The sequence below is a fragment of the Brienomyrus brachyistius genome, chromosome 6 (assembly GCF_023856365.1).
Source record: "Brienomyrus brachyistius isolate T26 chromosome 6, BBRACH_0.4, whole genome shotgun sequence".
Classification (NCBI taxonomy): domain Eukaryota; kingdom Metazoa; phylum Chordata; class Actinopteri; order Osteoglossiformes; family Mormyridae; genus Brienomyrus; species Brienomyrus brachyistius.
The window spans coordinates 30190403-30206130 of NC_064538.1; the positions used below are offsets into that span (position 1 = coordinate 30190403).

Below are 15728 nucleotides of genomic sequence, written 5' to 3' on the forward strand. Positions count from 1 at the left end.
CTGCAGGTTACAACAAATCCGCACTCGAATAACAGCAACGCAAAGGATCATTTATACACAAGCATTCAACACACCCAATCATTTTGCATATTAATAAATATTCTTTATTTTGTAAATTTTGCGCATCTTAACATTACATCTAAACCTCTTTATAAATGGATGCTTTGTAAAATCTTTATATTCAGATAATTTCATTTCTGTACACATTTATTGGTACAACATTGCCACTAAACTGAAGTGTCATAGTCAGAAAACAAAATGAGAACAGAGAGGTCAGACTATCACAGTTACTCTAAACGTCACACAGCTTGCAAGCCTGAAAAGAAAAACTAAGAAAAAAAAAACGATCAGTTGTGCTCTCCACCACCAGCCCTAACAATGATGCCAGAAATTAATACAAAAATGTGGTCTATGAGGAATGGAGGGGATCAAGGAGGAAATACAAAAGAAAGTCACTGAACGAGACACCGAATGTACTTCAGAAAGTTGAAAGGCGACACAATGCTCAGCATCTCCTTAAAAAGACAGGGGGCGCAGTGTGTGGAGAAAGTTAGTTTACTCCTGTAACGGTCAACCACTCCCCACTGCAGACCGGCTTCTTCTGCACACTTGAGTGGCAGTACTTGGTAAATTTATCTTTCAGGTGCTGTCGGTACTGATCTCTGTTACTGTAAAAGGACTTGTTGTTTTCGAGAAATGACCGGATCTCGTCTTGCGTTAGACAGTTCTCCTCATCTGAAGTTACTTCCGACTCGTCCTGTTGTTTCGGGTAAGGAAAGAGCATAGAGATTAGCAAAATGCTGTCTGCACAAATCCATGTCTGACAAGGAGAAGGTAAACAACTTTAAATACCTCAGAATACACCTATCTGAGGACATGACACGGTCACACCACATCCACGCCCAGGTCTCCAAGGCAAATCCAAGGTCTCCCCAAGACTTCCTATACTAATGCTTTAGAAAGTGTAATCTCAACAAACATTTCATCCTGGTATGGGGACCGCATCGTACAGGATCGCAAAGTGCTGCTCGGTCAACTCTCCCTATCCTGCAGGATATCTGACACTGCAGGAACATCATCTTTATAATAATAATAATAATTGATACTTTATTGATCCCCGTAGGGAAATTGTCTTTACGCCTCCCACAACTTGCTCTTTTTTCATAGAGGAAGTTGTCTGCGAAGGGCTGCCACCCGTAGCGGCGCCCAGCGAGCTGGGGGTTAAGGGCCTTGCTCAAGGACCCATAGGCTGAGGCTGGGTTTGAACCTGCAACCTTCTGATTACAGGCACACAGGCTTAGCCCACAGAGCCACACGCTGCCCATCTTGTTTGTATATATAGTATATACAGTTTTATCCATCTTGCCACCTCTCCACACTTTAACCATTTAATCTGTTTATTTGTTGTTTTGCTTCATAGTCTAAGGAGCAACCAGATCTGCATTTTATCTACAAACTGAATCAATCTTGACAAATTCTCAAAATATAAAATCCCTCCAGATGTGCGAGTTGCAATTCAGTCATTTCAATACATTTGTCAGAAAATCTTTTTTTTTTTGTTTTGCTAGCAACCCTTGTAAATTATAAAGGTTTGCTAGCAACCCTTGTAAATTATAAAGGTTTGCTAGCAACCCTTGTAAATTATAAACCCTTGTAAAGTATAAAAGTAAAGTAAGACACCCAGGTGCATTTGAGTCATTTGGTTAACAAAAGCATAAAACTGAGTTACTAACGTTTCACAGCACAATTTTAAACCGGTATTTTCAGTCGCGTTCCAATGTCATCACTCATTCCAAGTGCTTACCACTTCAATGTAATTACAATTTCTGAATACTCAGGAATTAATTGCACCATCCATCCTCCATACCTAGGCAGACTGGATGAAACACCAGGCCATCACAGGATGATTTAGGAGGTGGCAATTTGTTTAATCAGCATGTGTTTGTACCATGGAAGGAACCCAGAGCACAAAGAAGAAATCCACAACATGGGGAGATCATGAAAACCCCAGAGATGTGCAAGTGGGAATCGAATCAGTGCTGCACACCGTCAAACCAGCAGACTGTTCAACCATGAAACCTTGCAGCACATATCCAGTAAATGTAACCCAAATAAATTCACTAGTTTAAAATAAGATATGCTGAGCAGTAGTTTCAGCGCAATACTACATTACGGTGCCTAATTAACTGTGGCTAATTAGCAGATAAGTAGTTTTTTTTCCCATTCATATTTAACATTTTCAGACGTTAAATTGACAAAAATAAAATGCAGGGCTGTGTTTCATCAAGATGTTTGTTTCTGCATTCAGCTATAAAACAATGCAGGATTAAACATACTCACAAGAAGTTCCATTAGTGTTTTTACACTCCTGTCCCAGTGCACACATGGGTTTACTTCCGGGGATCCTGGAAAGTAGTTCTTGGTGTTCTGGTGCTCGGCCCATGGCAGCCGGAGGGCGGCACTGGTTAGTGCGTCGCAGCAGAGTTTCACACAAGTATCTTTGGTCCTGCACGCCATCGATGCACTGAGCCCCTTTCCTGTGTTTCCATAGCCACCACTGGCTTTATGACCCTGGTGAGGCAGGTGAAGCTTGTGAGAGGCGATTTAAAAACAGGGGATCTGCAGGATGGCAGGTGGTCCCTGGGGGGGGGGGGACTCACCTGTTCGCCAGGTACGCCTCTGCTCTTTTTCTTTTTCTTGCTCTTGCCCTTCATATTCTCCTCGGCGTTGGCCCAGCACTCTACGCAGCTGTCGATGCCGTCCTCCTCCTTGTCCACACTGCAGCGGTGGCCGCAAGAGTAATCACCTTCTTGAGGGGAAGAGAAGCAGGGTGAGGCCCGTGGGGGTGGTGGTGAGGCCCTGGAGCCTGCTGCGGCATGTGTGGGACAGACCTGCTTCGTCATGGTTGCAGATGCCCTCGGTGCAGGCCACGTCGGAGCCTTCCGGTGAGCCCATCTCGCTGCCCTCCATGCTGGAGGAGTACCCGCAATCGCTGCCGTGGCTGTGGGGTGACTGGCCTGCGTGTCGTATAGGAAGGAGGACAGATGCACTCATTGACCCTTCAGCTCATTTCAGCCTAAATGCCGGATGAGGTCACACATGAAGGGGCATACCAGGAGAGTACTGGCCAACAACACATGACCAACAGACCCATTTTATCTGCATTCACTTTCACTGAACTAGATCATTCATGTTTAAACAGTGCTTGGATAATAATTTCAAAGGGAAAATTTGTTTATACATTTGTAGTACAACTGCCACAGTTAACATCTCTCTCAGTGCTGCTCAGAGACATGAGATGAAAGCAAATTATTGCTGGTGCTCTAGGTAACAAAGTGACGTTACCATAAACAGAAAGTAATACACAGATAAGACAGTCTCTCTGGGGAGAAGCAGAGTCACAGGATTTACAGATTTAACAGCATCCATAAAGGCATTCTACTTATTACTGCTTTTATTGTGTTTAAATGTGTTTAAATACCTGATGCCAAAACAGGCACATTGTTTTATATTTTTACTACAGCTTTGCAATACTTGCTCACATATCACAATAATTCCATTTTGAATGGCTTACCCATTAGCACTGCACAGTATTTAAAAACTTACATACTGACAGAATTAAATTCAGAGTGACTGTTTAATGCCACACCTTGACAGAAAATGTAAATGTATTCAGGATATACAAGTGTTATATTACATGCCCTTAAATGTTCATTTATAGCACAAATCAAACAGCTACCAGTTGTTACGTGAACCTGCTATCTAACTGAATCCCAGTTCAGCGCGAACCTTTTTTGGCCTTTGGGGATCCCAGCATTTCCCTGTCAGGGCAGCTGCAGGACGTGGCCTCGTTGGTGACGACCTCCACGCAGGCACTGGAGTCCTCTGAGCTACCGCAGGCTTCACAGCCACCCTCCATGGCCTCAAAAGAAACCTAGGATTTAGCAGAAGCGCAGTGTTGCACAGGCCATGTTAACCGAACGCCAGGTAATGAGCCGAATGATCTGAGCGTGCAAAGTAGGAATAACCATGTCACGTCAGTCAGTTTAAAAACTGTGCTTAGATCAGACAGTAAACATTAATATTGTTTTTTTGACTGAAGACCCTCCAGGTGACCAACTAGAAAAACAGCCAAAGGCTGCAGCATCAGATGTTTGCATGGAAGAAAGCAGCCCAATCTGACTGGGCCAGAGGGCAAAGCGATACCCCTGCAGAGCCAGGAGGATGCTGGCTCTCCACGACTGCAGAATCACCTCATCCAAGCCCTTCTCCTTGTTGTCGATGTCTCGCTCGGGCATGTCGAAACTGCATTTATTCTTGCGCCGGTTCTTGCGCTTCTGCCTCTTCTTCTCCTGTTTCAGCTCCCTCACGCGCTCCTCTTCAGAGAGCTCCTCACAGAGCTGCTCGAGCCGACTGATCCCTTGTACCTTCTCCACTGCCATCTGACAAGAGCAGAAGGGGCCATGAGTCTGATGGACGCTGTGCCGAAATGCCATCTGGGTGTTTCGTTAAACAGACGTACCTCAAAGCTCTTCCTTAAGGCATCAACGCCGAGATAGAAGAGCATCTGCCATGTCTGCTCCTCAGCCCTCAATTTCTGCCAGATTCTGTGCAAGCGCTCATACAGGTGGACACCCAAACACGTGAGGACTTCTTCTTGAGCGATATCAATGGTTTTCGCATGCCTCTCTCTGCGCCTAAAACCAAAAAGTAATTTTTAGAAGAAATCCTACATTTTCACTCCGTGCGGTTCAGAAGTGTGCAAATGTGTTATGCATGCTTCATAATACTGTGTTTTGCCATCCATATGAAGAGAAGATGACAGTCAGAAGATGCCTCCTCCAATAAATACAACCTTGGCAATGAACTGAGACTTGAGCCACCTATTCAGAAGGCGACTGAATACCACTATTTTGAACGTGGGCAAAGACACTATCACCACTTCAGCCCAAATCACATGCTAGGCAAACAGAGAAGGAAGACCCTCTGCAGTTTTTTGCTTCAGACTAATCCATTCAGGGCAGAAACCACATCACATCCATGAACACTGTAAATGTATGAATCCTTGCAGGCCAAAGATGATGGAAGGTATGCTTTCATGTTCCTATCTGCCCCAGCTGACAACATGCATCTAGTGGGTTGCACCAGGCCCATCAGAAGACATCAGAACAGATTTAAAGGCAGTCCTCCGCATTCCACAGATCATCGTTAAGAAAGTATCCAAAGACACAAACTACAAATGTGTGGTCTCAGAGAAATAAATGTGCTTATTTCCCAAGTAAGTGGCATCTTGTCCAACCACCACACATTTTGTCTTGTTTTTAACCCTGATGTGAAGGTTCCCATTAGCTCCAATGCATGTAGTTCTTGCTACCAGAGGGAAGGGAGAAGATTCTTATCTCACATACACTATATTGCCAGAAGTAAGGGGACACCCCTCCTAATCAAAGAATTCAGGTGCTTCTGCTGCTTCTACAAACATTTGCAAAAGAATGGGTCACTCTTAGGAACTCAAGTGAATTCAAGTGTGGTACCATGATAGGATGCCACCTGTGCAATAAGCCCACTCCTGAAATTTCCTCACTACTAAATACTCCAGAGTTAACTGTTAGTGGTATTATGACAAAGTGGAAGCAATTGGGAACAGCAGCAACTCAGCCACGAAGCTGTAGGTCATGTAAAATCAGAGCGGGAACAACGCATGCTGAGGCACACAGTGTGCAGAAGTCGCACCATCTGCAGAGTCAATAGCTACAGACCTTCAAACTTCATGTGGCCTTTAGATTAGCTCCGGAACAGTGCATAGAGAACTTCATGGAATAGGTTTCCATGGCCGAGCAGCTGCATCCAAGCCTTACATCACCAAGTGCAAAGCAAAGCGTCAGATGCAGTGGTGTAAAGCACGCCACCCCTGGACTCTAGAGTTGGGCTGTGAAAGGAACTCATAATGTCACAGCATTCAAAGCCATTTTGGACAATTTCATGCTTCCACTTTTTGGGAACAGTTTGGGGATGGTCCCTTCCTGTTCAAACATGACTGCGCACCAGTGCACAAATTAGAATCAGAATTTAGTGATGAGTGGTCATTGTTGACACACCACAGCACACAGTATACAACAACAAAATGAGCCCTCTGCATTTAACCCATGTGTGACATAGCAGGGGGCAGCTAATTTAGCACCCGGGGAGCAGTGCTTGAGGGTGGTACCATACTCAGGGTACCTCAGTGGTGCCTTGCTGGTCGGGGATTCGAACCAGCAATCTTTCCATTACAAGTGTGCTTCCCTAACCATTAGGCTACCACTGCCCAGGTCCATAGGGACATGGATGAGAGTGTCTGGTGTGGAGAACTTGACTAACCCGCACAGCCCTGACCTCTACCAAAAGAAAACACCATCGGGATGAATTATAGCGTAGACTGTGAGCAAAGCCTTCTCATCCAACATCAGTGCCTGACCTCACAAATGCTCTCCTGTAGGAATGGTCAAAATTCCAATAAACACACTCCTAAACTTTGTGGACAGCCTTCCCAGAGAAAGCCGTTAGATGCAAAGGGTGCGCCAACTCCATATTAAAGCCTATGTATTAAAAATAGGATGTCATTAAGGGTTGCGTGTGTAAAGGCAGGTGTCCCAATACTTTTGGCAATATAGTGTATGAGGGAATGTCAATTCACAACATCACTTAACAGCCAGGAAGACTAAACCACAACCCATCTTAGAACTCTTCCAGGATTTTTTTCTGAGAAGCTTGCATGCAATTAAAGATTAATTGAACAGCCTTCTGAACAGTAACAAAAAGCTATTAAAACTTTGCTTTACAATCTTAGCTAGTCGTAATGCAAGTAATACATTAAAGCAGTGCTGTTAACTTGATTTGTCTCTTAAGGCTTTTTAAATGTAGGGAGCAAAGCTGGTCTTTTTGAGACAGTTATATGACCTATAAAACAGATAAAACCCAAAACATATAAGCGGCAAGACCTTCATCATCAAGATACCAACAAAGGCTAAATTACACAAAAAAAGAGATTTCAGAGGTGTGTGGGGAGAGGGGGGGAGGGAAAGCCAATAAAAACGCTAGATAGCCCATTCTAGCAAATTACATACTCATACCCTCCAGCAAACTCGGGCTCAGCTCGGCCCAGGAGATGGGCAATGAAGTCTGTCTCACAGCACACGTGGATGTGACGCTCGTGGGGGCAGCAGCGCAGGCCCTCATATAAGGTTGCACAGTAGCCCTTCTCCTTGCTGCAGTCCAGTTCGCCAATAAGAATGTTGTAGGCCCTTAGCACCTTGTTCTTGCAGTCAGTGCAAAACCTGAAAGGGGTTAAAACAAAAGAAACCTGCTGTGACTACACAATTCGAACATTCATATTCTCGGCCTATGGGAATCAAGAAGACTACATTTTGGAAGGAAGGAACAGGAAAGGATTCAGATCAGCCAAAGCTCTCACCGATGTTTCCGCAAGTATGTCTCCAGAGTTTCTAAGAGACAGGTGCTGTCAATCAAGACGACTTCATCACGGCATTCCTGAGACATGAGTTCCCACACATCCATCCAGCTTCCACTGTAGAAAGAACCTCCATTAAGACCATCGATAACATCACTCCAGTAAAGGGTTCATCTTCCTGCTGTCACACACATAAACTGGGGTGTTACAGAGGAAGGAGTGCACACTCTTTGCTATGTCCATTTCACACTCACAGGTCAGGAGAGCCACCACTAATTAGATGACCTCACTGCCGCCAATGATTCAAAGACCAGTGTGAATCTGCTTTTCTGGTCACAGTCTCCAAAACTACAAAACTTGTGATCAGTCTGGAACAAAGGCAAAACTCATTGATTTAAGGAAGTCAGTCTGGTGCCAAAAAGAGTGTGTTGAACAGACAGGTCACTGAAAAACCCCAAAAAACGGGCTCTTAAATTCACAAAGCACATATAAGCAGTAGACGCTTAAGTATGTACAGTACAAGGGCTTTGATCAGCTTGAGCCAAAGGACGTCGATGGTTTTTACTCCTACTTCCGCTACACTCACTCATGTTTTTCAAGCTCGTCCTTTGGAGGCTTCACAGCCATTCCATGTTAAGCCCCATCAACTGATCTAGCTAAGAAATACACTTACACTATATGTTCTAGCAATGGACACTCCGTCCATAACCAGGGATGTACATAACTGGTACACAAGCATGCACTCACCTTTAAAAAGCAATATGCGCAGCAATCAATTGTTGTAACAATGCAAACGCGTACGTATTTTATTTGCATTTGCGCTGCTACGAAAAGAAATTACTGTGCATTTTAAACTTTATACCGCATGATTAGCATAAAAAGGATAAAATGCACAATAATTTTTTATCATATCTGTGCAAAAGCACACAAAATAACGCATTAGCGCTGTTACAACAATTGATTGCCGCATATATCTCATTTAAAGGTGAATGTGTACTTGCATACCAGTTATGTGCATCGCTGTCGAAAACACAAAACAGTATATGAACAGTATGACACATCCCAAACCTGACAAACTGGTACACGCTGGTAGCTGCCGAAAACAAGCTTACTTTTAGTCCTTTCAAATGACATAACGTTAAGAGAGACTCACCCCAAAGGCTTCGGCTTGTGTGTATCTAAGGAGTGCAGCTGACAGCGTTTGTTCTTTTTGCTTTTTGGAATTGCATCGATCATATCATTTAACTTTGACCTGTAAAACACATGGCACTTGATAAGTCCCTTAATGTGCAAACAGTTGCCTGTTACCAGAGGGAGAAACTGATGTTACATTGATAATTTGCTCGATTCACTTATAAGTGCACACTTCAATTTTGTTTAATATTCGCACAAATCCAGCTCATAGTTTTCCAGTAGCTTTGAAATAATGAAAGCCCCAGGTGGCACCCGTACCCATGCACGTAGAACAGTGTGTACAGCATCTTGGCATCCGCCATGCAGGCCCTGGTAACTGACAGCACGCCGGTAGAGCCCACAGCCAGGGGCTCCAGGGCTGGGTTTCCGGACTCCACCAGCTGGGAAAAGAGGCGCTCGACACTGCGCCGGCAGCCTACGCAAGGCACCATCTGGGAGAGCGCGCTGAACACCTCGCGTGAAGTCACCATCATAGCAATGCTGAGATCCTGTTGCTTCAGCATACTGTGAAACTGGTGGATGGAGGAGGACCAAAGTCAAAACTGTGCTGCCATCTGTGTTGCTCCATGATGGTTTGTATGAACCTAGCCATCCACACAGTTCCCTTAAAAACTTTTAAATTTTTGGCTCAATAATCAAGACTCTCCAGGCAAAATAAGGAAGCATGTGATGATGTATCTCATAAGGGACACCAGCCTATCTCCGTTCACTCACTCACACACTTAGGAGTATCTAGAGCCAGATTCACTTAAACTACCAGCGTGCAGCTGTGAACCGGCACTACCTAAAGGAGTGGTGAGCCCATCCAACTCACTCAGAAATTAATTCATGCTACTCTGTATCACAACTTGCAGAGCATGTTTAAAAAGTATTATGTGGCAGTGGTCCTAATTTTACAGATTATTTTATTAAAATTGGCTATGCATGCATCTGGAATAATTGCAGAACAAAACAACCTGAACAGAGTCTAATGAACAAATTCTGCAACTCTCCAGACTGAAAACTTTCCCCAATACTAGAATAACACAAAAAACCACTATAAACTAAACTCTACATCTACCGCACTACATCTACCTTGTAAAGAAAGAATCTGTATTCATTTCTTAACCTACCAAAAGTATTTTACCACAGTAAATTGCACTACTCAGACAGTGCTGCAATTCATTTACCAAATTAAAGAAAGCAAGGGTTTCCCTATAATTTATTACATGGGGGCTTTTCCTGCTCTCCGGCTTTAGTGTTAGAGACATCCTTACCTGTATGAACTCTTTCATCTGTGAACTGTTTATCTGATGACTTTCAAGATTCAGCATATTGTCAGAAAATTCCATCACCATCTGAAATAAGAATTATATGCATTTTCAGAAACAGTTATACTCTGCATCAATATCCACACGCAACTCCTTGGGACGTGACTTTGGTATCTCTGTATAACAATTTTTCAGATAACTGTTCAATGACAAGAAACAATTACAAATGCAGTGCATCTATTATCATTACACTAACTTGCTGCCTAATTTTCCACTTTAGTAGTTCCACACTGTTGGAAATGAAGCTTAATCTAAAATCCAGGAGAGCATATGTAATTGCTAAAAGTCTGAGTTACTACAAGACTTACAAGACCTTTTCTGAACTTGCTTATTAACTTCAATACAAGTTAAAAGCCCCCTTATACAGCAAATGAGAAATTTTAAGGTTGTTACTCTTATAGTTTTTCAGTAACAAAAGGCACTACTTGCTATTAGACAGTGTGAAGTTGTAGTTTCTATGAAATACACCCTTCTGAACCACGACGACACCCCTTAAAAACCCTCCAACATGCCTTGAACTAAGAGTCTTTATGAAAAATAAATAGTTTTGTCACGGGCCAGAAGGAAAGCAGGGGGGCTAGAACAGGCGAGCAGCTACCTCGTATACATTCAGAAATATTACTGGTGCGTAGCTTAGGCCCGGCTACCAGGCGTTGAGTAAAACACACAGCCCGAGCGGTTTAACATTAGTGATCGTGACAGGTAAGTACAACTACGAGCTAAAGATCCCAAGTCCATGAAGTGTCGTTTTAAAGCACGTAGCAATACGGCCTGTGGACCAGGGCCACTAGCCGACTAGCTAGTTTGCGGCCTACTCCATCCAAGCCAGTATTTTCGCCCAGAGTTTCCCGGTTAGCTAACTTCAACGCGCACAGGAGGGGGAATAAAAAAAGAACCCAGCGAGGCGACCCGGCGGCCTACGTACTCACCGTGAGTGTGTCGTCGATGTACAGAGGGATCTGCCTGGAGAGAAATGGGAAATCTTCCTCCCCGTCCCTGCATACGGCCACCAGGCGCGCCATGTCTCCGTCTCGCTGGTAGTTAGACGCCTGGACGGGGAGAGGGGCAGAGCAGGTCCGACGGCGCCGTTAAACCAGGAACGAAAACTCGGTGGCTTGACATGCAGGAAGGGCGAAACCCGGGCGGCTGTCAACCGGGCCGGCTCTCCAGAGCGCCCCTAACCAGAACTTCAGGCAAACTTCAGCTCGCTGGATAACCGCAGGCGCTAACCGGCTAGCTTGCGTGCAGCGTCACCTCGGCGGCGGAGAGGACAGGAGAGCCGGCGCAGCCGAAAAGTAACGTGTCCGCTAGCAATACCCTGCATACGGAGCATCCGTATCACACCGGGACAGTAAATCGGCCTGCTGGTTAGCTAAAACAATCGGGGGCAGCACCGCACATGAAGACGTACCGATAACCACGGTGCCGTTAACGACCCTAACTAACTCCAACCCTGCACCGCTACCAGCTAGAGACGGACATGCACCGGGGAGTTATAAATTAGCACAGGCGTCGCTTCTTGCTACTCCAAGAACCCGCGGGCTAGACACGACATCAGCGTCCCCGCGAACGACAGCTAACAGGAAACACATAGAAAGAATTTTTTTAAAGTGCAGCAGATAAAAATGCTACCTTTATACTCTCCTTCACGTGCTGCAGTTTCTACGTTATTCGAGAAAAGTGTGAGAGACGAACGGAGCCCAAAACCGCCTGACACTGACAGCTCCGCCGGGAGGACACCGGCTTAACTCGGAGCGCTGACCGATTACCTACTTAATTAAGTTGGACTTTTCCATGCACAACTGGACTAGTTCGGCAGCCACACGCTAGTTACCGAGCGCGGATCTACAGCCCAACAACAGCGGCTCGTACCTCGTTTCCAAGAAAAATAAAAATCACCTTTTTTGTGGAAAAACAAGCGGGCGCTGCCTGGCTGGCGAATCGTCGGTGACTCCGTGCGACCTTTGACCCGCGCGACGCTGCAGCGAAAACGTATATCCGGGCTCAAGAAGGTGGAGGCCCAGCGCGGAATGCCGGCGGAGCGTGGGAAATTCAAAGCTGCAAAGTGGCAGCGCGATGGTCAGATACCTGCGGTGACTCGGCGACTGTCTGCGATCGGTGAAATTACGGTGTCACGGCTCCACGCTGCAGTAGATACAGATACTAATAGAAACATTGTGATTTTGAAATCAGCTAAATATGTTTACAGCAAATTTCCAGCCGTACACAATGCATGTAGAACATACGTTGAATAACATATTTGGTTTGTTTTAATAATAATTTATATGAAAACAATGAGCCTTGCACATCTACCTAGAAGAATTACATCCGCTTTTGCGCGAACGATTTAATGTGTCCCCTTTTGAGAATTAGAATTTTAGTGATCAGTGTTAGCACAGCACACAGTGCATAACAACAAAATGCGTTCTTTGCATTTAACCCATATGTGACTTTCGTGACATAGTAGGGGGCAGCTAATTCAGCGCCCGGGGAGCAGTATCTTGCTGGTTAGGGATTCAAACCTGCAAGTTTTTAATTACAAGTGTGCTTCCCTAACCATCAAGCCACCACTGCCCACATGAGGTTTTAAGAGGTCTTCTTTGATCACTGACTAGTTTAATGCCCCCCCAAATTCCAGCACCTGCTCCTTAAAAAGTTTGTGCAGGGGTACTGCGAAACAAAGTGTGTATCTTTGGGGTGAAATTGTTATATTTGATATCTTGTATTAAGTAAGATATTAAATGTGTCAACAAACATAGCATGCGACTGAAGTCAAGTAATAATAATAATGAAATAATGACATTTTATGCAACAATTAGAGTTCCATAGGACTTAGTGGGCAGCACCATTACCTCACACCCAGGTTTGAGGGATTTAAATGTGTGGATGGAGTTATGTTCTCTCCATTTGTGTGGGCTTCCTCACACTGTTCAAACCTGTGTCTCTTTACTGCCTGCAGCGTGTGAATACGTGTCCTGCAGGGGACTGGCATTGCATCCAGAGTGAACCCCACAGTCTTGTAGTGCTGTGATGCCTGGGACAGGCCCCATCCCCCCATGATCCTGTCTGTGATAAATGGTTGTACACTGGATGCAGAAGGAACTACACTATTTTATTAGCCACATGCATTATTTATTTAAAGAATTATGTACAGATTACATATTACACTTCATGTGCCACATTCATATGTTACCAGAATTTCAGTGTAATTTCCTTACGATGTAAAACATATGTGATAAAACTAGTGATAAACATGTATGAAATGAGTATACACACTGCAATCAAATCATGGCTATTAACTGTATCTACTAATACATTGGTCAGTCCAGTCATGATGTTGGCCAACATGAAAAATAACAGCTGGTTCCTGTTCACAGCTTGAATGAGACAGAGACCTTCGAGTTTCCGCTTAACTTCCTTGTGAAGCACTACGCTTTCGGGATTGCTATGTTTTACTGGATCCCATGAGCAGGACACCAGCGAACAATTTGATAACATTTTTGCAAAGGTCAGAATTAGATCTGCAATGCTTAAAAGGGAAAGGAAAAGGAGGGACTGGGCTACAGTCCAGATACAGAAGGAAAGGTTTGCCATCCTGCGTGAGACTGGCTCTAAAAATACCTGACAAGGATACAAAAACACCCACAATACAACACTTCCCAAAAGAAGGTTACATATTGCTCTGATCCAGTCTTTAACCAGGGTTCTGTTTTTCATTACATAAAATCCTATTTGAACCCCAATCATATAAATTGCTATGTAACCTATGACTGAAAACAACCCCTCTTTGTTGGCGCTTAAAAATCCTCTGGTTCTATCACTATCTTGAATAAAGGACTTTAACTCAGTTGCCTCAAGAGTCATCTGATAAGCTACTGCAATAATAAAACCCAAAATCCATGACTTCTTTATTGAGAATATAGCCAACAGCACTGAGGCAACCATTCGAACTATAGCCAGTGTGAAAAAGAAGTTCCAGTGTACTCCATACTCTGACATATGCTCATGGTACCCTGACACTTTGAGACTTATCAACCTCGCCATTCCTAGAAAGATCAATGGCCAGACAGACAGCAATTGCTTAAACACATCGCTAAACGTAGACACCCGTCCCTCTTTCTTCCGCACTTCAGGGCAAACCAGAGAATTGGCCAAAATGTACGCTCCAACTCCAAAATCCATAACCCCAGTCCCATAGGTTTCGGTTTTCGCATAGCGTCTTGGAAACACGCTGAAATCAACCGCAAGGATGCTAATCGCAGTCTTCACGTTCACAAGGACTCGGAAGGCGGTCACGAAAGGGACGCGATCCATCTCCAGGTTCATTGACAAAAAGTTCTTGATCTCACTTTGGATGGGCAAGCAGATTCTGCGCTTTTTGATATGGTGCACGTAGATAAGCAGAGTGATATTTACCACTGCCATGCTCACAATGACAAGGTGAAGGATGTCACTTAGTATTGTGCAGGATAGGACAAGGGGCAGAATGATAATGCTGAAGTCCAGGAGAAGGTGCATCTTACTGGAAAGTGGAAGGATGCCTTGACAATGGTGATATATAAGAAGAAAAAGTCCCCTGCTGAGCAAACAGAGAGGGGCAAGGAAACAGCCCAGGGACACTTCACCAAGGCTTGTTCCATTTAAGTTGCTCACAAATGCCTCTTTAAGCTCCCTGTCAGACATGTCTTTGTCCATTTGGTAGAACTCCTGGAAAATAAATGTATTAAATCATTAAAAAAATATATGGCGCACACAGGAGTTATTTTGCATTGTCGGATCAGCTAAAATTGAAACTATGATGGAATGTGACAATGTAATGGACAATGTTAAATGCATAAGATTAATGTTGCAAAATCCGTACAAAACTACTTATTTACATTTATTTACACTGCAATGCATTGATGTTGTCATATTACATAATTCTCATTTTTAATTTTTTTTCTGCAAATAATCCGTAATGCAAGACATTAAACGAGATCTGAAAAAAGACGTTACGTTTCCCCACTGTTGACCGTTCAATTAATATCGAGTTACCTTTTACAATGCGACGTACTACACAACTCAGATCATTTAAAAGAGTTGATCGATTCAATAAAGCCGTAAGGACATTGTAAATTTGTTTCACGATCGACGCGTTTTAAAATCCCATTTCAAACGACGAATTTCAAGATATGAGCCACACCAAAACCACATGCAAAAATGTACAGCAAAAGCAAAACGAAGTCACGAGTTAAACGAAACCCACTGTATTAATTCCGGGCCTTATACATAAACCAGTGTGTCGTCTTCATGCAGGTACAATTACCTGAGCTCACGGAAGTGATGAATACAATCTTCTACCAGTCACTAACTTACGTAGCCGGTTAGCCACCTCACTATGCAACTTCTTCTGTCAGCCGCTAGCCGGTTAGGAACCTCGTTAAGCATGCGCTTCAATTAGCCGGTTAGCCACCTGGTTATGCAGGCGTTTCAGTTAGGCTCTAGCCTAGCTAACCGGTTAGGCAACCCTCCATGCAACCGATTCTATCAGCCGGTAGCATGGCTAACCGGTTAGACTCCGCGCTGTGCAGTTTTCTACTATGTTACGGCGAATGTAGCTTCATTTGCTAAAGTGTCATACAAACGTCCGTGAACAGGATCTGAAAGCGGGTGACTGTATATATAACATGCAGCTATTTGACATTTTACGCTTCTAATTCAGCTGGAATATGCCGCACATCCGACAGGTCCGCAGCACCTGTTCTTCCGTCTTCCGCCCCGCACTTCGGGCGTTC

At 44.2% G+C, this 15728-nt stretch overlaps 2 protein-coding genes across 9 annotated transcripts; both read right to left on the reverse strand.

Annotated features, from left to right (window-relative positions):
• Positions 1-81: 81 nt before the first annotated feature.
• ggnbp2 (gametogenetin binding protein 2) lies at positions 82-11951 on the reverse strand. 7 transcript variants are annotated; one of them, XM_049016761.1, is made up of 14 exons: positions 11854-11951; positions 10884-11003; positions 9901-9981; positions 8903-9156; positions 8604-8702; positions 7454-7567; positions 7113-7316; positions 4523-4697; positions 4254-4442; positions 3790-3934; positions 2892-3017; positions 2661-2806; positions 2341-2571; positions 82-757 (listed from the first exon to the last, which is right to left on the reverse strand). In XM_049016761.1, exons 2-14 carry the CDS (start codon positions 10974-10976, stop codon positions 551-553), a joined length of 2064 nt encoding a protein of 687 aa, XP_048872718.1. In that variant the 5' UTR covers positions 10977-11003; positions 11854-11951; the 3' UTR covers positions 82-550. The 7 variants fall into 7 exon arrangements, with proteins under 7 accessions (XP_048872718.1, XP_048872716.1, XP_048872715.1 ...); XM_049016759.1 differs by having other exon boundaries at positions 2661-2809; XM_049016758.1 differs by having other exon boundaries at positions 7107-7316.
• Positions 11952-13064: 1113 nt separating this feature from the next.
• pigw (phosphatidylinositol glycan anchor biosynthesis, class W) lies at positions 13065-15705 on the reverse strand. Of its 2 annotated transcripts, none has more exons than XM_049017599.1 (2): positions 15260-15705; positions 13065-14661 (listed from the first exon to the last, which is right to left on the reverse strand). In XM_049017599.1, exon 2 carries the CDS (start codon positions 14647-14649, stop codon positions 13144-13146), a length of 1506 nt encoding a protein of 501 aa, XP_048873556.1. In that variant the 5' UTR covers positions 14650-14661; positions 15260-15705; the 3' UTR covers positions 13065-13143. The 2 variants fall into 2 exon arrangements, with proteins under 2 accessions (XP_048873556.1, XP_048873557.1); XM_049017600.1 differs by having other exon boundaries at positions 15200-15705.
• Positions 15706-15728: the final 23 nt, after the last annotated feature.